Source organism: Harmonia axyridis, chromosome X, assembly GCF_914767665.1.
Source record: "Harmonia axyridis chromosome X, icHarAxyr1.1, whole genome shotgun sequence".
NCBI lineage: Eukaryota > Metazoa > Arthropoda > Insecta > Coleoptera > Coccinellidae > Harmonia > Harmonia axyridis.
This window is the reverse complement of record NC_059508.1, coordinates 151,237-170,838: the sequence shown is the minus strand read 5'-3', so window position 1 is coordinate 170,838 and position 19,602 is coordinate 151,237. Positions and strand designations below refer to the sequence as shown.

Here is a 19,602-nt window from a genome sequence, read left to right as displayed (position 1 = left end):
ATAAACTCAGTGTAAACCTACTTTATTAGGTCTTGCATCAATTTACAGATGTTAAAAATATCTGAGATCACATTCAAGTCATTACATATAAAATAACTCCTCTGGAAATATCCAGACAATGGATCACTTCTTCTTTGTTGCTTTTTCTGCGGCTTTCGTGACTTTGCCAGCTCCGGCATCTTTGAAGCAAACGCTCTTGATGACACCTACAGCAACTGTTTGCCTCATGTCACGGACAGCAAAACGTCCAAGTGGGGGGTATTCCTGGAAGGATTCTACGCACATAGGCTTGGAGGGTACCAAGTTAACGATGGCAGCATCTCCAGATTTGATAGCCTTGGGGTTTTCTTCTGTCGTCTTTCCTGAACGACGGTCGACCTTTTCTTTGATTTCGGCAAACTTGCAGGCGATGTGAGCAGTGTGGCAATCCAACACTGGAGTGTATCCGTTGCTGATTTGACCAGGGTGGTTCAATACGATAACTTGGGCAGTGAAGTCTGATGCTCCTCTGGGTGGGTTGTTCTTGGAGTCTCCAGCGACATAACCACGACGCAATTCCTTGACTGATACGTTTTTAACGTTGAAACCAACGTTGTCACCGGGTACAGCTTCTTGGAGAGCTTCGTGGTGCATTTCAACAGACTTTACTTCAGTGGTGATGTTGGCTGGGGCGAACACAACAACGGTACCTGGTTTCAATACTCCTGTTTCAACACGACCTACTGGTACTGTTCCAATACCACCAATTTTGTAGACGTCCTGGAAAGAAAAACCAATTAGAAAATTTTAATTAGGTCAGATAGAAACGTTAATGATTTCCATAAACTCAGAAAAGATTAAGCCAATAAAATGAATCATTAACAAATTTCATAATGTTGTGATCATCATTAAATATGAAAATTACCGCCAGTGAATTGAGCAGTGTTCTTACCTGGAGTGGAAGACGAAGGGGTTTTTCAGTTGGACGAGATGGAGGAAGAATAGCGTCAAGAGCTTCAATCAAGCATTTACCGTCAGCCTTTCCTTCTTTACGTTCGATAGCCCATCCCTTGAACCATGGCATTTTGGTGGAAGCTTCCAACATGTTGTCTCCGTGCCATCCAGAGATTGGTACAAAAGCAACTGCAGCTGGATTATAACCGATCTTCTTGATGTAAGAAGATACTTCCTTTTTGATTTCCTCGAAACGAGATTCACTGTATGGTGGTTCGGTGGAATCCATCTTGTTGACACCAACGATGAGTTGTTTCACACCCAAAGTGAAGGCGAGTAGAGCGTGTTCACGAGTTTGTCCGTTCTTTGAGATACCAGCTTCGAATTCACCAGTACCAGCGGCTACAATCAATACAGCGCAATCGGCTTGAGATGTTCCGGTGATCATGTTTTTGATGAAATCTCTGTGTCCAGGGGCATCAATGATGGTTACATAGTATTTGGAGGTTTCGAATTTCCATAAAGCGATATCGATGGTGATACCACGTTCACGTTCAGCCTTAAGTTTGTCAAGTACCCACGCATATTTGAAAGAACCTTTTCCCATTTCCTGGGCTTCTTTCTCGAACTTTTCGATGGTACGTTTGTCGATACCACCGCATTTGTAGATCAAGTGACCGGTGGTTGTAGATTTACCAGAATCTACGTGTCCAATGACGACAATGTTGATATGAGTCTTTTCTTTACCCATTTTGTATCTGGAAAAATTTTTTTTATTAAACTCCAACGTCGAATTTCTCAATACTAATAAAGATGTGGAAAATATTCGTCAGATATTTCTATAATTATTATTCGAACCAAAAAGACGCTCAATAAAAACTATTAGTATATATCGGCATGAATACACCTGGGTAGTAGCATGTGCTCATATAATTTTTTACAGGCTGCTAGACAACGGAGAATTTGCCGAACAAATAAATATTACGATAGTAAGAAATACCTTATTCACTACAACCTAGGAAATAAGCTATACAGAAAAAAAAACTATTACTAGTTACCATAAGGGATCGTTTCAACAATGTCTCCGATTTCTCTAACATCAATCGAGTAGTAAATGTGAAAAAAAAATCGATCGAATTTAGGAATGGAATAATAATGTGAATTGCCCAAATTGTGAGGAATATTATTATCTACTTATCTATGATATAACTAATAGTTAGAATGAAAAATTGTCATGAAAGAAAGCACGCCGAGGAAAAATTAATCAAATGACAAAAATTTAGATGGGTGGAAAAATTTATAGAATTTCAAAATCTCTACGGCAAGTCAACAAAACACTGTAAAAAATATTATGCGATATAAAGAAAATATGTTCACTGAGATAGAAATAATTCTATAAATTTCAATAGATATCTCCATTAGGTTTGTAAAAACAAAATGGCACAAAGTTACCATGTGGACATTAAAATAAATACTACTTTAGGAATGAAAAATACCATTCAACTTGAGAATTATCATAATATATATTAGAGTAGGTTAATAACGAATAGTTTATACGGTCTAAATAATTTATATCTTATAAGAAAATTTTCAGATTACCGAAAGGAAATAACCTACGCGGCGATTCCAATTAGATACTGATATAAATCTTATAAGAACACGTGGATGCTGCGGACTGCAACATAATAATTCAAAAAACGAAAATAAGAGTTCAGGGAATAAATGCATGCATACAATGAATCATTACTTACAGATTGGAATGAAAATAAATGCGGAATCTAGAAAATGGCCAAACTAACGTACAATCTAAATTGTACTAGCAACAGAACAAAACTGGGGGCTTGTGCTTTTGCGCTCGCGTTTATACGGGATGTCCTGCAACCCAAAATTGTAAAGTTTGTTCCCACAGGTAATAAAATCTATTATTCTAGGGTTTAACACATGCGCAGTGTATAAAAAGTGACTTGTGGATCGTACCATCTGTCCTAAAAACCAAAACTATTGGTTAAATCAATAACCGGCCGGTGTAAATTGAATATTTTTTATTATCAGTTGAATATTGAACAAATTTTAAAAGGAAATTATTAAATCTATGCATACTTTTATCTATGTCACGATAAGCAAATGCAGAATTACGTCAAATCAATGTCAATATAAAAATTCTTTCACCAAATTTTTTCCGACATTAGGTAAAATGCGCTGTAACCTCTATTTAACACAAACTCTTATGTTTTTCCATTGGAAAACTATGAATTATTTGTAAAATTAACTACTATGTAAAAAAAATCACACAGCAAAAGCGATATTATGTAAATGCTGTTTGATATATTATGTTTTTTGGTGGAAGTTCCTTTGAATCTTTTACGTCAAATCAATGCCAATATGGTTCTTAAGTTCTTCCACCAAATTATTTTCAATATTACGAAAAATGCGTTCCGTTTCTTATTGAATACTGACTCGTGTTTTTTCCTTCGACAAATATGAAATATTTATAAAATAAAATTATATTTGAAAAAATTCGCACGGCAGGAGTGACATGAAACTGCTATTCAATATTTCATGTTTTTTTGGTGGAAGAACAGCCTCTATTACGAATACGTCGATTACTTTGAAAATAAAAAAATCTTTTATTCCCATGAAGTTCATTCAATTAAATTTTCGGTACTCATCAGAGTACACAAATATTCAAAAATATATATATTGAAAAGAGTCGACATCTATTCTTAAAATGCACAGGCTCAGTAGATTGTTGGAAAATATCTCTATTAATATGCAATACTCATTTTTTTCAATCGACAGTAATAATCACAACTCCAAAGGCCTCATTGAAATAGATTTATAGCAGAATCAGCTTTTAACCAAAAATATATGCTCTAAGTATTATCTTTTCAATAACATACTTTCATTCCCTAGTCAAATATAGTTTGAAAATATATTATGACCTCAATTTTGGAGATATACCAATCTATTATTATTGTTCATATTGTTTCATAGATCTATTGGAAATTTATTATATTTTTAAAATACCTTTCCTAAGGAACTTTCTGGAAGGAATAAGGAAACGAAAATTTCAATTAAAAATCAGTTTTATTAGATTTTAATTTGGAGAGTCAAAAAATAGCTAGATCACAAAAGTCATTACATATAAAATAACTCCAGTTTTATTGCAAAATGTAGTATGAAATATTTTAAAAATTTCCATAAAAACTGAACTACTTCTTCTTTGTTGCTTTTTCTGCGGCTTTCGTGACTTTGCCAGCTCCGGCATCTTTGAAGCAAACGCTCTTGATGACACCTACAGCAACTGTTTGCCTCATGTCACGGACAGCAAAACGTCCAAGAGGGGGGTATTCCTGGAAGGATTCTACGCACATAGGCTTGGAGGGTACCAAGTTTACGATGGCAGCATCTCCAGATTTGATAGCCTTGGGGTTTTCTTCTGTCGTCTTTCCTGAACGACGGTCGACCTTTTCTTTGATTTCGGCAAACTTGCAGGCGATGTGAGCAGTGTGGCAATCCAACACTGGAGTGTATCCGTTGCTGATTTGACCAGGGTGGTTCAATACGATAACTTGGGCAGTGAAGTCTGATGCTCCTTTGGGTGGGTTGTTCTTGGAGTCTCCAGCGACATAACCACGACGCAATTCCTTGACTGATACGTTTTTAACGTTGAAACCAACGTTGTCACCGGGTACAGCTTCTTGGAGAGCTTCGTGGTGCATTTCAACAGACTTTACTTCAGTGGTGATGTTGGCTGGGGCGAACACAACAACGGTACCTGGTTTCAATACTCCTGTTTCAACACGACCTACTGGTACTGTTCCAATACCACCAATTTTGTAGACGTCCTGGAAAGAAAAACCAATTAGAACATTTTAATTAGGCCAGATAGAAACGTTAATGATTTCCATAAATTCAGAAAAGATTAAGCCAATAAAACGAATCATTAACAAATTTCATAATGTTGTGATCATCATTAAATATGAAAATTACCACAAGTGAATAGAGTTGTGTTCTTACCTGGAGTGGAAGACGAAGGGGTTTTTCAGTTGGACGAGATGGAGGAAGAATAGCGTCAAGAGCTTCAATCAAGCATTTACCGTCAGCCTTTCCTTCTTTACGTTCGATAGCCCATCCCTTGAACCATGGCATTTTGGTGGAAGCTTCCAACATGTTGTCTCCGTGCCATCCAGAGATTGGCACAAAAGCAACAGCAGCTGGATTGTAACCGATCTTCTTGATGTAAGAAGATACTTCCTTTTTGATTTCCTCGAAACGAGATTCACTGTATGGTGGTTCGGTGGAATCCATCTTGTTGACACCAACGATGAGTTGTTTCACACCCAAAGTGAAGGCGAGTAGAGCGTGTTCACGAGTTTGTCCGTTCTTTGAGATACCAGCTTCGAATTCACCAGTACCAGCGGCTACAATCAATACAGCGCAATCGGCTTGAGATGTTCCGGTGATCATGTTTTTGATGAAATCTCTGTGTCCAGGGGCATCGATGATGGTTACATAGTATTTGGAGGTTTCGAATTTCCATAAAGCGATATCGATGGTGATACCACGTTCACGTTCAGCCTTAAGTTTGTCAAGTACCCACGCATATTTGAAAGAACCTTTTCCCATTTCCTGGGCTTCTTTCTCGAACTTTTCGATGGTACGTTTGTCGATACCACCGCATTTGTAGATCAAGTGACCGGTGGTTGTAGATTTACCAGAATCTACGTGTCCAATGACGACAATGTTGATATGAGTCTTTTCTTTACCCATTTTGAACCTGAAAAAAAAAATACAATGAGAACTCGCAGAAACTACGCCCTAAACGATAACAGTATAAGAATAAATCTACCGGAGATGATTCAATTGAAATCTACGGACAAAGGTTGAGTATATTAATTGGGAACGAATAAGGTCCAATGGAAAGAATGAAAGCATCAGAGTGATGCTCAGTTCCGCATGGATGAACAAAAAATCTCAGCTGCAAAAAAATGTTTAGAAGATGCAATTGAAAGTATTAGTCACGAAAATCATTTTAGAAGGAAAAAGCATCACCTGTTGAGTAAATTAAATAATTTGAAAGTACGTCATCAAAAGAAAAATGGCTGAAGAGACGGGTCACCACGTGGACCTTATTCTCGAACGCACCCAAAATTGTTCTTATAAGAAATAAATTTACAGCTGAAACGCGCAGAAAATCTAATAAGAAAAGATAAAATACTTAGTACAATAAATATTTGTGAGTAATATTGCAACATATGGCCGACACCGGGATCGGCGCTTGGTTACACGTGATTTAAGGCTAAAGGCAGGTTCATTCAACGCCGGTAATATTATATTTGTTATAGAATGCAAAGAAATATTTACTTACTGTTTGGAATAAAAATAAATGCAACAGTTAACAAAGGACCTAACTTATAGGAACACTGTGTAACCAACGGAAACAAACTGCAACCACACTATACGGCGATCGAGTTTAAAAAGGAAGAGACTGATATGTGAGCAGCTTTACCAAATTAAAACGTCCTATATGACTGCTACGCGTAGCTAGAATTCGCCGGAACGGAAATGGCTACGCGCTACGACAAGGATTTCAAACAATGGCGCGTTCGCTAATCCTATATCATAATCCTTACTTCAATTATTTTCATACTAACGGGTGCTTATAATGGAGATTCTTATAAGAAAAAAATTGAGTAATATTTCATTGAAATATCTCCCAAGATTCCTTTGGAACATATTCAAGAAGTGGATATGATCGAAATATATACAGACTGTTCCTAAATTGGGGATGAATTTTTTTTTCATGGCGCCTTCCCTTCACAAGATATTGAAGTTAAATTTGGCATAGATATTCGAATTTGAAGTTTTCATTATGTGACATGCTAATTTCAAATGCAAATAATAATCTACAGGGTGATATTTTTTATGGAACAGTGGCCGCTTCTTTCTTCCAGAACTTTTTTTTGGTGGACCACTGGTAGTTTATGAAAATGTTAAAATTAACTTAGGTCCAGTACTATACTTTTTGGTATTTTATAGTTTTGTCATATCTGCTTTCAACTTTGAGAAAAAATTTCAACAAATTCTTCAGTAATTCTCAGGAAAGTTCAAATTATTATAAAAATCAAGTAAGTTATGATAATATATTGATTATAAGTTTACCCAATCTGTTGCGAAGAATAATAAAAATTTGATACACTGGCATAATCACCACAAAAAAATATGACTATAAGAAACACCTTCTATGCCCATCTCGAAAACAAAGCTTTTGCTGGACCATGTTTATGGTTTTCTTGAAATTATCCAAGAAATCTCCCATTTTTCTTTGTACCTCCAATCAAGGAACACCCTCTATACTGGATTGATAACAATATTATTGCAATTTTAATTGGTTACTCAATATATTTTTTAAATTTTCTGAATACTTTCTTTTACACTTTTTCTTGTAGATAGATTTTGTCCTAAATTGGAAGTACCTACAAATGAAAATGACTGATTCTTCGGATCATTACACGAAAAACAAATGCTATAAACGCTTTTCTTGTCGAGGTGGGGTGTTAAATTTCGATTTTTTTTTCAAGTTTTTTTTCTCATAGCACCTTTTTTTCACAAGATATTCAAATGAAATTTGAGTAGTATATAATATAATTCGCTATTAAAATTTTGCTGTCGCTTTTCTATCCATTTCTTACAATTATTGTTTCAATTCCCAGATATTTCCTGAAATTCATTCCATGTGTAGAAGCAGAATGGAATTCTAAGAACGGCTATACAAACTCACACATTTTGCATGGCCTATTATTTAAGGGCTATATTGCCACCCTCATCAGGTAAAAATTCCATAATGGGCTAAAGCACATGTTTCTATTGTTTTGTTTGGCGACAATGTAAGGATTGAATTTCGATTTATACAAGCAAAAAAAATTGAGAAAAAATGTTCATAGTTCGAATTAATTTTGTATAGATCGAAATGGAAAAACGATGTAGATATAGTTAATGATTGGTGGGATGTGATTCCATTTGATATCAAGAAAAAATAATAAATCCTTATTCATGAATAGTTTGTTGTGCTATAATAGCTAATAATCCTTTCGTGCTTTAGGAAATTTCAGAATTATAAAATCATAGTTGATATAATGTAATGAAATACGAAATTATTATTTCAATTGAATTATCCCAAATTTCAGGTTAGGCAACCCAAATTACAAACTACCGTATTGTGTGTGATTCGGATTTAATTCAAATAAGATTTGGAAATTAAAATTATCTTATTTTGATTTCTGGTCAGTCTGTAAAAAAAAAAATCTGAAAGTATTAAAAAAAAACAAAAATTACCGGTGACTAGAAGAAAAAGAGAAAATGTGTGTTACTTTATCTATGTAAATAAATCTTTTAGCGTAGCCATCTTTGTTGCGTAATGTCAATCTGCTTTTCTGTCATACGATAAGCTAATCGAAATAATAATAATAATAAGTTAAAATACCAACGTTATTATCTTTTGGAAATATATCAAACATATTCTTTACGTTATCATAAATCCTCATCTCCAAGATATACCAGTAATTAGTGATAGTGCTTCAAAACTCTTAGTTGAACCATTAAAGACCAGTCTACGTATTATCATTTCCAAGTATTGCTGACAAAAATGGTCGTTTCAATATTCAATTCAGCTACTTGCATGAGCTAAGAGTTTTAGTGTGGATATTGATATTTGTCTAAAAGTCGTTAATAAAATGAAAATGCGGATGATTTTCAGGTGAGTGGTTAATATACTTACATTGAAAGATACGTGAAAATCATTTGTTTACATTTTCGTGAACTTAGCCTTCCTGGAATAATAAAAATGTATCTTCAGTTTCTAAGCGGTGTACCTTCTAAGCTATGATGAAATAAATAAATATTTATTGATTCCAACATTACAGTGGTATTGGCTTGTTATATGTTCAGTCCATAAATAATTTAACCTAATGGAAATTGCATATTTCAACTCATCTGTTCAAAAAGATGTTATAAAAATTGTTGGGGCATTCCTTGCTACTTTCAATTGAATTTCACCTTCGCATTTGAATAATACAATTAATATGGTGATACTTTTGTAAAGTGAAAGATATCTAAATCAAATTTACACTAAGGTACTGTACAGAAATTTTTTCCAAGGCCTTAAAAATACTTTCTCCCCTATAAATAAAAAGTTGTATGAGTTTATTACTGAGCCATGTTACATTAAAAATATTTTCAATTGTTATTATAAATATCAAGTAATTGGAATTAAAGAAAATGTTGAGTGTTATGTATACATATCCTGCTTATTCATTACTTCGTTTTCAATTGTTAAAGCTTTTTCCTATCAGTATCATAATAGAGAGAACAAAGGATAATGACATTTCAATTGTTATCGATGAAACGTTTTTACTGATTCACCGAATAAATTCTTCCTATGAACAATCGATGATAATGACTTCTACTTCTGGAGATTTAATATACTTCGAATAATGTCTGAAAAAATATCTATTAACCATTCAATGGAAAAACATCTATTATCCGTTTAAATGAGTGTATTGAAATGTTCCAAGAACTCGATTGATTATAACTTATCATTTCTTGATAACATTACGCTTTTCACATAGTTGAATATGTTAATTGATAAAAAATATATTCTTTCACCTATTTTCATTGAAAATTATCCAGACTATTCATCCAGATATATTTCATTTTTTCAAGTATTGTTTCCTACGACATTGAATACAATGTTGAATTTATGGAATAATGTTCTCTTTGATTTATTGCGGAACAAGTTAGTTTTGTTACTTATCTTTTTTTCATGTCTTAGATAACAATAAATTTTTGAAAATTCTATAACATTAGGGCTTCCTAGAATTCCTTTTGACATTGAAAAAAGATCCAGTCAACTACTAGGAGTTGTTTCTGCTTTTAGTTCATTAAAGCTGTGGAAGTTTTAAATTCAATATGCTTTGGATTATTTGAAATTAAGATAATCTGGTATACTTCTTTATGGAAGGTGATATTAAAATTATGAAAAAAAAAAAGATTTACAGAAGTGTTATATTAGATAAAAGAAATGATAAGACTGGATTTTTACAAGCAATCTCAAAATTTTGGCACACTATCCATTGGAACAAATCCAAAGATAATTTTCTAATTGATTCATTAGTTCCAAAGTCTGAGAAACCCCTGTATCATATCAATAAATATTGACAATAGCTTCATTGTTTTTCTTCAGTGAAATTTTTATTGTATTTTATTTCAGTTGAGTAACAGCAACCAATAACAATGGGTATTTCTTCAAGATTGACACCCTGCCTTATATTCATAGTAGCTTTGTTTAGTTTTGAGTTTGTAGTCAGTGATCAAAACTGCTTGAATGGCATTCCCTCAAAGGGCTGTAAGTATTAAATTTATGTTGTGAACACACAAAAACACAGATTTATGTTTAACATTTTTTTTAGATACTGTACCAAATGGTGACATAACTGTAAGGTATGGGGAACCTCTAGATATATATTGTAGTTTGAATGAAAATGAAACAAAATCCCTTGGTCCTAATCCAAGCCGTCATTTGACATTTGCTATGAACAATTTTGATATTAGCAAGATGGTGAGATGAACACTATTTCAATAAATTTCATAACCACCTAAAGCATGTCCTTTTACAGATTAATGTCGTAAATGAAACAACAATTAAGCTTCATGTTGAAAAACCTTTCTTTGGAAGTAAACAATATTATCGGTGTATGTACCAAAAGGAATACATATGTGCAAATTTTGTCTATGTTGGAGGTAAGTTTAAATAATATTATTTATTTTTTTAAATTTTATTTCTCATTGTCAAGTTCAATCTAATCTTTCTTTATTGCAATTATATTTAAACGTTTGGAAAAATTAATTGGGACCAAACTTCATCATGAATTAACTTAATGTTAATGTATTTGAATGAATTCCAAAAAAAATTTTTTCAGTACCCCCTCAAGAAATAACAGACTTCAGGTGTATAAGTGAAAATTTGGATAACTTGACGTGCAGATGGACTGCTCCACAAAATCATGTGTTCACTTCATATAATCTGACTTATTCTTCAGATCCACTGTTGGAGTAAGTGAATTTATTTTTATACAATTTGTGGAATCGCAATACTTCAATTAACTTGACCAATCATTAAGCATTTTAACTGCTTAATAATTCTATGTATTTGATGCCCATTCATCTTCTGTTGGATTCAACAAATGCTAAAATATATTCTTGGTAATGTTGATTAGATGTTACAATTGGTTAAGTGTTTTGATAAGAAATTCAAGGTTGAAATCTCTTATCGTATTAGAATTGAAACAGATAAACACTTCTTAATATTACTTCTGGGTAGTGGAAGTAGTATCATCTATTATTGATTTTTCCCGGAAAATGATAAGAAACCATTATAAATTTCACTTATAAATTTATCATTAATTAATCATTTCTTCATTAATAAAAATTTTTCAAACTTGACAAAGGAAAACTGACTGTTAACCTCTTCTACGCTATGCCTTAATTTTCTAACTATTCTGAGCTCTACTTTTATCCCTTGAATAAATTTACTCCAGATGGCAGACACTAACACTAGGGCTTTTCAATAATTTTTAATTTGATAGCTTGTGCCATCAAAATAGGCACATTAAAATTTATATAATATAATAATATAAGTTGTTGATTATTTTTTTTTATTTCTAGACAATATGAATGTCCAAAAATTGAAGAAGGAGAAGGATCAGAAATGAAGTGCACTTGGAGCCTGAGCACTGGTCCAATATACAGACAAAACTTGCCAACATACTATTTTAGACTTACAGCAAACAATACATTCGGAAACTACAGTATGCCTATAGTGAAATTCAAACATTTTAAACATGGTGAGTTCTGATTTTTGAAAATAGAATCAATATCTTGAATATTCTAAAAGTTGTCGATTACCTTTGGTTTTTTATTCTTCATCTTAGTTGAAAGAGAGTTTAATTTAATCAATTTTCATGACTTCAAAATTTACTTTAAGGTTAGGCTACCTTGTTGAAATTCTTCAGATTTTCATTGTTAATTGGAAACAGTTTTATTTGATGAATTTATTTGACTAGTGGCAAAGTTCGTCTAAGATAAGGTTACTTTGTTGATATTTTTTGATTTTCATTCTTACTGTTTGTTGGAAAAGAGTTGAAATAGGTTATTTTCACAAATATGTTGGTCATTCTCTATGAGAATAAACTTTTTGTCTATTCAAACGATTTATTCATATTTCAGTGATACCAAACAGACCAGAAAACTTAAAAGTAACCAGTAAATCTTGGAATTCAGTTGGTTTATCATGGTCTATCCCATCTACTCTCCAAGTTTTCAACAGTGGCCTCCACTTTAGGGTGCTTTATCAATGTTCTTATGGTACTAAAGAATGGAAAAGTAGTCCCATTAATTACACTAAAGGAGACTCTACAATTAAATACGAACTCAGGAATTTAGAATTCGCACATGCTTATTACGATATCAGAGTTTCTTTGAGATCTGCTGTGGCTGATCCAAATGATGAAAGCAGATGGTCAGACAATGCTTCTATAACTGTCCTCACCGCTAGCAAAAGTAAGTCCCCTTATTTGCCTTATCAAAAAATAGTCATTTCATGATTTTCTTCTGAAATTTCAGAGCCTGATGAAGCTCCCAGAACAAATCTTGGAAGTTTCGAAATCTTGACGTATGGAAACAATTCCGATAGAAATGTTAGAATTTATTGGTCCCACGTTCCAGAGGAAAAAAGAAACGGGGAGAATTTCACTTATGTGGTAAAACTTCAGGGCGATGAAGAAGTGGAGAATTCAACGGAAAATGCATATTTACTCTATGAACGTTTATCACCTCGCAGAAGTTATACCTTCAAAATAAGATCCAAAAACGAGATGGGATTTTCCAAAAATTATTCAGTTGTTCGAATTCCATCGCATCAGGACTGTAAGTTTGATTAAATTTTTATTAAAAAATCACATGTTAGTGTTCAAATTGTGATTCGTACGATATCATTTCAAATCTTTGGTGGCCTTCAGGTGCCCGAGAACCCAGGAAACTTAGGAAGGAATTATTGGATTCAGGGTATTATCGTCTGTCTTGGCAGCCACCAAAAATGGAAATTCACCAACACATTAAGAACTACACGATATTCTGGTGTAATGATGAAAGAGAAAGGCCTCCTTGTACTGTAAGTCGATCTATCTGTCAGTTTATTTTGTAAAATATCGATTCAATTCGAAATGGGTAAATTTGGATACAGAATGTTCTAGTGCAGCCATACTCAACTTGCGGCCCTTTTGTTCTTTTCATGCGGCCCGAGCCACGTCATCGACCAGTATCACAATTTTCACAAGTAGCATCACAAATAAGGGTTCAAAATTAAGCAAAAACAACGGTATTATTATTCACTCATTTACTCTTGTTTTCTTCCTCATTGCGTGCACACAGGACACTATTAGGTACTACCTACACCTGTGTAGTCTTCTTAGCGAGAATGCGTATCTCATATTTTTCGATGGATTCTTGGGTTTGTTTCTTTAGCTGATTATATATTTAATTGTCATATTACTGTGTAAATACGACAATTTAACTCTGTTACTATTGGTGTACAACTTTGCTTCCGCAGTTTTGAAATAGATGGCTTTAGCGGTAAATGGTAATCGAAATAAATGAATCGTAGATGTCATACAATAAGCTTGGGTATTTGTTAACATAAAGCCATCGAAATATTAGCAACAAGGTAAAAAAAGATTGAGTATGGCTGTTCTGGTGTTAGATTGAATGAGTGTCGAGTAGTCAGATATATTACATAAAACATTTTTTCGACTTTTTCAGGGTAAATTGGATTGGGTTGTTGTCCCCAGCAATCGTACTGTACACAATCAGCGTATTCCGAGTAATAAAACATTCCAATTTGCTATTTCGGCCAACACTGACCGTGGCAGCAGTGGTATGACATGGGCACATTGTACTGATTTATATTACAAAGACAATTTTGGCAAAATCGATGAATTTTATAGAGTGAATGTAGGTTCCACCTACATCAAGGTAAAATGGAGTTTCGGATGCTCGGATAAGAGTGTCACCGGTTTTATCATCTACTATTGTCCAATTTGGTCGCCGGAGCAAAATTTGAAATGCAAAGGTAAGTTAAATCGATAAATTTTTTTTATTTTAATTTGAAATCGTTTTCAACTTTGTGATCTATCATTTTTGTTACAGAACCGGAAAAGAACACTACGGTTCCAAGCACCGAATCCTCATTTGTAATTCAAGATGTAACGCCATATACTACTTACAGTTTACAAGTTGCAGCAGTAATTAACTCCGCTAAATATAGTGCACGTAGTGAACCACTCCTGTCAACTACCTTGGAAACAGGTGAGTTTTTGAAACAGGTTGAAATTCAAACAGTTTTTTTTTTTTGAAAAAAACTCAGATCATCTGCAAAAGTTCTTATAAAACCAAGTGCTGAAGAATACCTATTAGGCCAATTGAAAATTACCTGGTCTGATGAATGAACATGAAATGCAATTTTTTTTTATTTTTCATTTATGTTCATATTTTTTATTTACAATTTATATTTAAATTTTTTGACTTGATGGCATGTTTCAGCTCCCACTGCTCCTCAAAAATTGAAACTTATTGATGTAACAAACTCTTCTGTCTCACTCAGATGGGCTGTTCCTAAAAAGAAGAACGGCTTGTTAAAGTATTACCAAATAAATTACAATGAAGATTCAAAGCGCATAGATCCAATAAGAGACGCAGAAATACAGTATGCAATGGTAATATTGAGATAGAATTTGAAAAAAAAACGGGATTTTCTTAAAAATTGTTTATTTCAGCTCACTAATCTAACAAGCTTCAAAAACTATACGATAACAGTACAAGCTTGTACTGTTTCTTGTTCAGAACATTCTGGAGAAATAAGAACTCAAACAGAAATTGGATGTAAGTTAAATTTTGTACTTTTTATTTTTATTATTATGTTTATCTTCGAATTTGTTACAGATCCTGGTGTGATAAGGAAACCCTCCATAGGTCAAAATGCTACCTATACCCTCATAAGTTGGGATAGTCCACAAGAGCCAAATGGTAGAAACGAATATTACGAATTGCAAATAAAAGAAAAACAAGACAAGGAAAATAAAACCACTGTCATTAACATAACAGGTAAAGTCAACAAATGTATTATACAGAATATTTCTATATTGTAGGTGCAAACAAAAATGAGAGATTCCTTGGATAATTTCATGAAAAAAGTCTTAAAAAACATGGGCCCCGCAAACACTTTGTTTTCGAGATACAGAGTGTTTCTAGTAGTCCTACATTTAGTGATAATTATACCAGTGTATCAAATAATAATAATAAATCTTTATTAATTTTTCTCAAAATGATCCGAGGAATCTTTGGGGTATGTCACCACAAATCTGTCATTTTCGTACCTCCAATTAAGGAAGTGTTGGTTTCATTTTCAACTTTTCCTCGAATAATATAATTTTTTTTCAGGCCAAGAATGGGGTTTCAACAGTTGTGGAAAAGAAAAGGTGTATTCTTTCTTTGTTTCTGTACGTGCTATCAATTTGGATGGGGACAAGGTTTACAATGGAAAATGGAGTGATGAGGTTGAATCCTACTGTAGATCTTCTGGAAATTATACGATCTATTTGTTGGTACCTCTCATAATTCTATTTTTATCTGGTATGACCTGCTTGTTCAAAAGGTGAGTCAATATTCTTTCTATTTTTTTGCATAAAGCACTTTATTATTTTTACTTTCAAGTGACGTCACTTATGACGTCGTGTTGGATTCAATTAATTTGTTATGCTTTCACTAAACGTTACTGAAAATTTTGAGCAGATTTGAAGAGTATATAAAATTTTGTAATTGTAATTAGCATCAGTTATGATTTCTGTATGTTTTTCAGATTATACGGACATGTTAAAATAATGAAAGATGTGGAAGTGAAATTACCACTCGGTCTCCAGAGTGAAACTATAGAAGTGGATATATCGAGTTGGTCGCAGAAACCAAGAAGTGACGCCGATGGCCAACATGCTGCCGATGATGAAAAACACCTTCTTATGAAGAAGATGGAGGGTTCACCTAATGCCAGAAATGTTGTAGATTCCAGTGGTTGCAGTTCTGCCACAGGCTCAATCGACGCTACAAGTAATATATCGAATAGTTCAGATTCAGGAACGGAACAGCCCAAAACAACATCTGCCGAAGATGTTTCCGATCTGGCTACCACATCTTTGAGACAAAGAAATATCAGACCTACCAGTATGAGTAAGCCTTACCTTGTTCTTCCTTTGGACGGTGGCAACACTGGGGCGGGCAATTCGTCTACTAGTAGTTACTGCGTTTTAGGAATTGACCTCGGTGGTAATTCTGAAGGCAATTCGACGTACATACCATTGCCTTCGGTAATGGACAAGCAGTCTTATACTCCGTCAGAGACCTCCTCTTCGGCTCCATATGTATTAACCGGGGAACTTCTGAAAACTGCTAATCCTAGTTACATCCCTTTCAAATCGTTACCAACAGATAAAAATGCAGCTTATATCATTACTACCGGAAACAATAAAGAACGCATTTCTGCTGATGATTTGGAAACAGTTAGTCCCACCGATAACTCCTACATCAAGATTACTGGTGATAATTCGTTGAAAAATGCTCTCAGTTTGAATTCAAAAACTGGCTATGTGACTATTGGTGGAGATGTTCCTCCAATTAAAAAGGAACCTAAGGGTTATGTCCCACATAGACAATTCGAAAGTAAAGCTTTAAAAGAAGATTAGATCAATGAAAAAGTGAGCTTCTAAGTGTTATCTTTTACTATTTCCTTTTTCTAGATGAAATTCAAGAGGAACTATTACGACATGTACATTTTAAATACAAATATGACATAATTATTTAGGCCTCTCGATAGTAAGAAAGAGATTGAATTTGTTACTTTTATATAATGTTATATTTTTTATTGTACATATCAAATTTTGATTTGATGAATTCTTCTGTTCGAGAATTTTCAGCCACATTTTTTCAAGAAAAATAAACCCATTTATAACTTTTAAGTTTGTGCCAAGCGTTGTGATAATTTTTTTATTTTATTTGTAGTTCCTATATGAATTCACTTTTTTTTTTCGTTGCTTTGAACAGTGCCCGATTGGAACATTTTTTTTGGCTACAAATTCTCGGGAATTCTTCAGTTTATAAGTGTTGCACCTCTATTATCTATTTTGATAAATGTGCCTTAAATCCTTGACTGATATATTTGAATATTTCCAATTTTTTTTTTATTTTATTCTCACTTGCCAGACGACTGTGGTAGGAGATTTAACTGTTGCAATGTCATTTTAGTGATATTTGAAGTTTTAAGCACCTTCTGGTAATCTCGAATTTTTTTTATTAATTAATTGTAGTGAGAAGTTGGTGTCAGGGCAGAAAGTCTATCTATACTCATTTTATACAAGCATATTTCAGGAATATATTTTTTTATTATATAAATTTCGCATCATAGGCCGATTGAAATATATCCATACATTTATCAAAAAATTGTCTTATTATTTGTTGGTCAATGATGCTTATGAATCTTTGAATGTTTTGTGATACTTTGAGTGAACTTTGAAATTCATTAGATTAATTTAAGATTTCACTCTATAATTTTATATTTATTGGAAGGGTAAAATATTGATAGAAAAAACATTAAATTGTTATATTTATCAAATAAATGGTGCATTTGAACGAAACACGATGAACACACAAATTGTAATTTAAGGGTAGCTAAGATAATATAGCGTTATAAAAAATAACACTAACATAATATATGAAGTCGTTTCATGTTTTTTTTTTTTTTTTTGAAATATAATATTGACAGTTTTTTGGACAGACATTCTTGAAAAGTTGTCATTATCACCATGTTTTATTTATAAAACTGTACTAATTCAGTAAAGAAAAATTTCAAAAAACGAACTAGTTCATTTATCTCCCATTTTCTCCTTAGTTCGTTTAATTCATTTCAGAGTGGTTATGCTGATAAATTATAATGAAACAAAGAGGTCATATTACTTTAAATCAATTTTGTGTTGTATACATTAAGAAATAAAAAATGTCATGAATTGATGTGGGTGTAGATATTTTTTCAGATCCTAGTTATTCTCAGAACAATAAAATATAACAGCTCAATCTTTAAAGAATCATTGGTGCACATGATTTTTCAAAAATTGATATAATTGATGGTTCTCTATTTCAGTATTCAATCACAGCTTATATACCTGATTGAAAATAAAAATTCCTTTTCTCTTAGCCATGACAATAAAGAATCATTGGTGCAAATGATCTTCAATACAAAAATTTAAATTTAGGCATATGAAATGTCTGTAGAAGTAACTAATAAACGACACATCAAATGATTGTTCACATAAACTGGAATCTTAGAATACCATAAATTTTAAAATTTTCCATAAAATAATTACGAATTAAATTAATATAAATCCTATGAAATCGGAATTCAGGTATATACTACAATTACAGAGTAAAATGTCTGCAGAAGCAATAAAAAGCAATACATTCATTTATTCAAGTCATCAGATACCTGCTCGATTAGTCCATGGATCTGGTCCTGTTCCTCGTTTCGTAAATCTGAAATTGTGTATTAGGAACATAGGAAGGCGAGGAGGTATTCGGAGTAATCATAGAAGGTTCTATCATGGTTACTCCTAATACCTCAACTATTTCTATGGTCAACGAAAGGCTACGACACTTCACGAAGCGAGTAACAGCATGGGCGTAGCCAGGCGGTGGTTAACGGGTTTTTTTTTCTAAGAATCGACTGTTGAAATTCATGCATATTTTCATGTTAGTATTATTTTTGTGAATTGTAGAATTCTAATTTGGTATCGATTTCGCGTAGAAAAATGTTTCTACAAGAAAAGAAAGACTTTATTCTAGACTTGATGAAAATGATATCCAGTCAAACCCCTGAAAATTTTTGTTCTATGGCGACATCTAAATGAATGAATTCGAACCTGTCGGAGGATGAGACCTATTGATTATAAAATTCTACCCGTATTTGGTAGCGGTTCATTGAATTGTGTGTAGATGACTCACGGCATTATAATGTAATGAATAATAGTAATTATTCTTCAAAAAGTGATATAATTGATGGTTCTTTATTTTAGTTTTCAATCAGACCCAATAAACCTAATTGCAAATAAAAATTCCACACAATCACAGCCAATACATCTAATTGTAATAAAAATTCCTTCTCTCTTAGCCATGACTGTAAAGAATCATTGGTGCAAATGATTTGTCAAAAATTGATATAATTGATGGTTCTCTATTTCAGTATTCAATCACAGCTTATACACCTTATTGTAAATAAAAATTCCTTTTCTCTTAGCCATGACAATAAAGAATCATTGGAGCAAATGATTTTTCAAAAATTGATATAATTCATGGTTCTCTATTTCAGTATTCAATCACAGCCAATACACCTAATTGAAAATAAAAATTCCTTTTCTCTTAGCCATGACAATAAAGAATCATTGGTGCAAATGATCTTCAATACAAAAATTTAAATTTAGGCATATGAAATGTCTGTAGAAGTAACTAATAAACGAC

At 33.0% G+C, this 19,602-nt stretch overlaps 3 protein-coding genes across 5 annotated transcripts; 1 reads left to right on the top strand and 2 right to left on the bottom strand.

Moving 5' to 3' along the window:
- Window positions 1-6: 6 nt before the first annotated feature.
- On the bottom strand, window positions 7-2,882 carry LOC123686025 (elongation factor 1-alpha-like). 3 transcript variants are annotated; one of them, XM_045625938.1, is made up of 3 exons: window positions 2,685-2,882; window positions 932-1,691; window positions 7-759 (listed from the first exon to the last, which is right to left on the bottom strand). In XM_045625938.1, exons 2-3 carry the CDS (start codon window positions 1,682-1,684, stop codon window positions 124-126), a joined length of 1,389 nt encoding a protein of 462 aa, XP_045481894.1. In that variant the 5' UTR covers window positions 1,685-1,691; window positions 2,685-2,882; the 3' UTR covers window positions 7-123. The 3 variants fall into 3 exon arrangements, with proteins under 3 accessions (XP_045481894.1, XP_045481896.1, XP_045481895.1); XM_045625940.1 differs by lacking the exon at window positions 2,685-2,882 and adding an exon at window positions 2,533-2,682; XM_045625939.1 differs by lacking the exon at window positions 2,685-2,882 and adding an exon at window positions 1,992-2,404.
- Window positions 2,883-4,001: 1,119 nt separating this feature from the next.
- On the bottom strand, window positions 4,002-6,460 carry LOC123686024 (elongation factor 1-alpha). Its single transcript, XM_045625936.1, has 3 exons — window positions 6,305-6,460; window positions 4,954-5,713; window positions 4,002-4,781 (listed from the first exon to the last, which is right to left on the bottom strand). Exons 2-3 carry the CDS (start codon window positions 5,704-5,706, stop codon window positions 4,146-4,148), a joined length of 1,389 nt encoding a protein of 462 aa, XP_045481892.1. The 5' UTR covers window positions 5,707-5,713; window positions 6,305-6,460; the 3' UTR covers window positions 4,002-4,145.
- A 1,870-nt stretch (window positions 6,461-8,330) lies between these two features.
- On the top strand, window positions 8,331-18,102 carry LOC123686023 (cytokine receptor). The gene is made up of 16 exons (XM_045625935.1): window positions 8,331-8,692; window positions 10,205-10,339; window positions 10,404-10,552; window positions 10,611-10,734; window positions 10,914-11,046; window positions 11,659-11,837; window positions 12,220-12,552; window positions 12,616-12,918; window positions 13,011-13,162; window positions 13,810-14,119; window positions 14,197-14,355; window positions 14,590-14,762; window positions 14,823-14,928; window positions 14,989-15,150; window positions 15,487-15,700; window positions 15,905-18,102. The coding sequence occupies exons 2-16, from the start codon at window positions 10,228-10,230 to the stop codon at window positions 16,779-16,781; spliced, it is 3,486 nt and encodes a 1,161-aa protein (XP_045481891.1). The 5' UTR covers window positions 8,331-8,692; window positions 10,205-10,227; the 3' UTR covers window positions 16,782-18,102.
- Window positions 18,103-19,602: the final 1,500 nt, after the last annotated feature.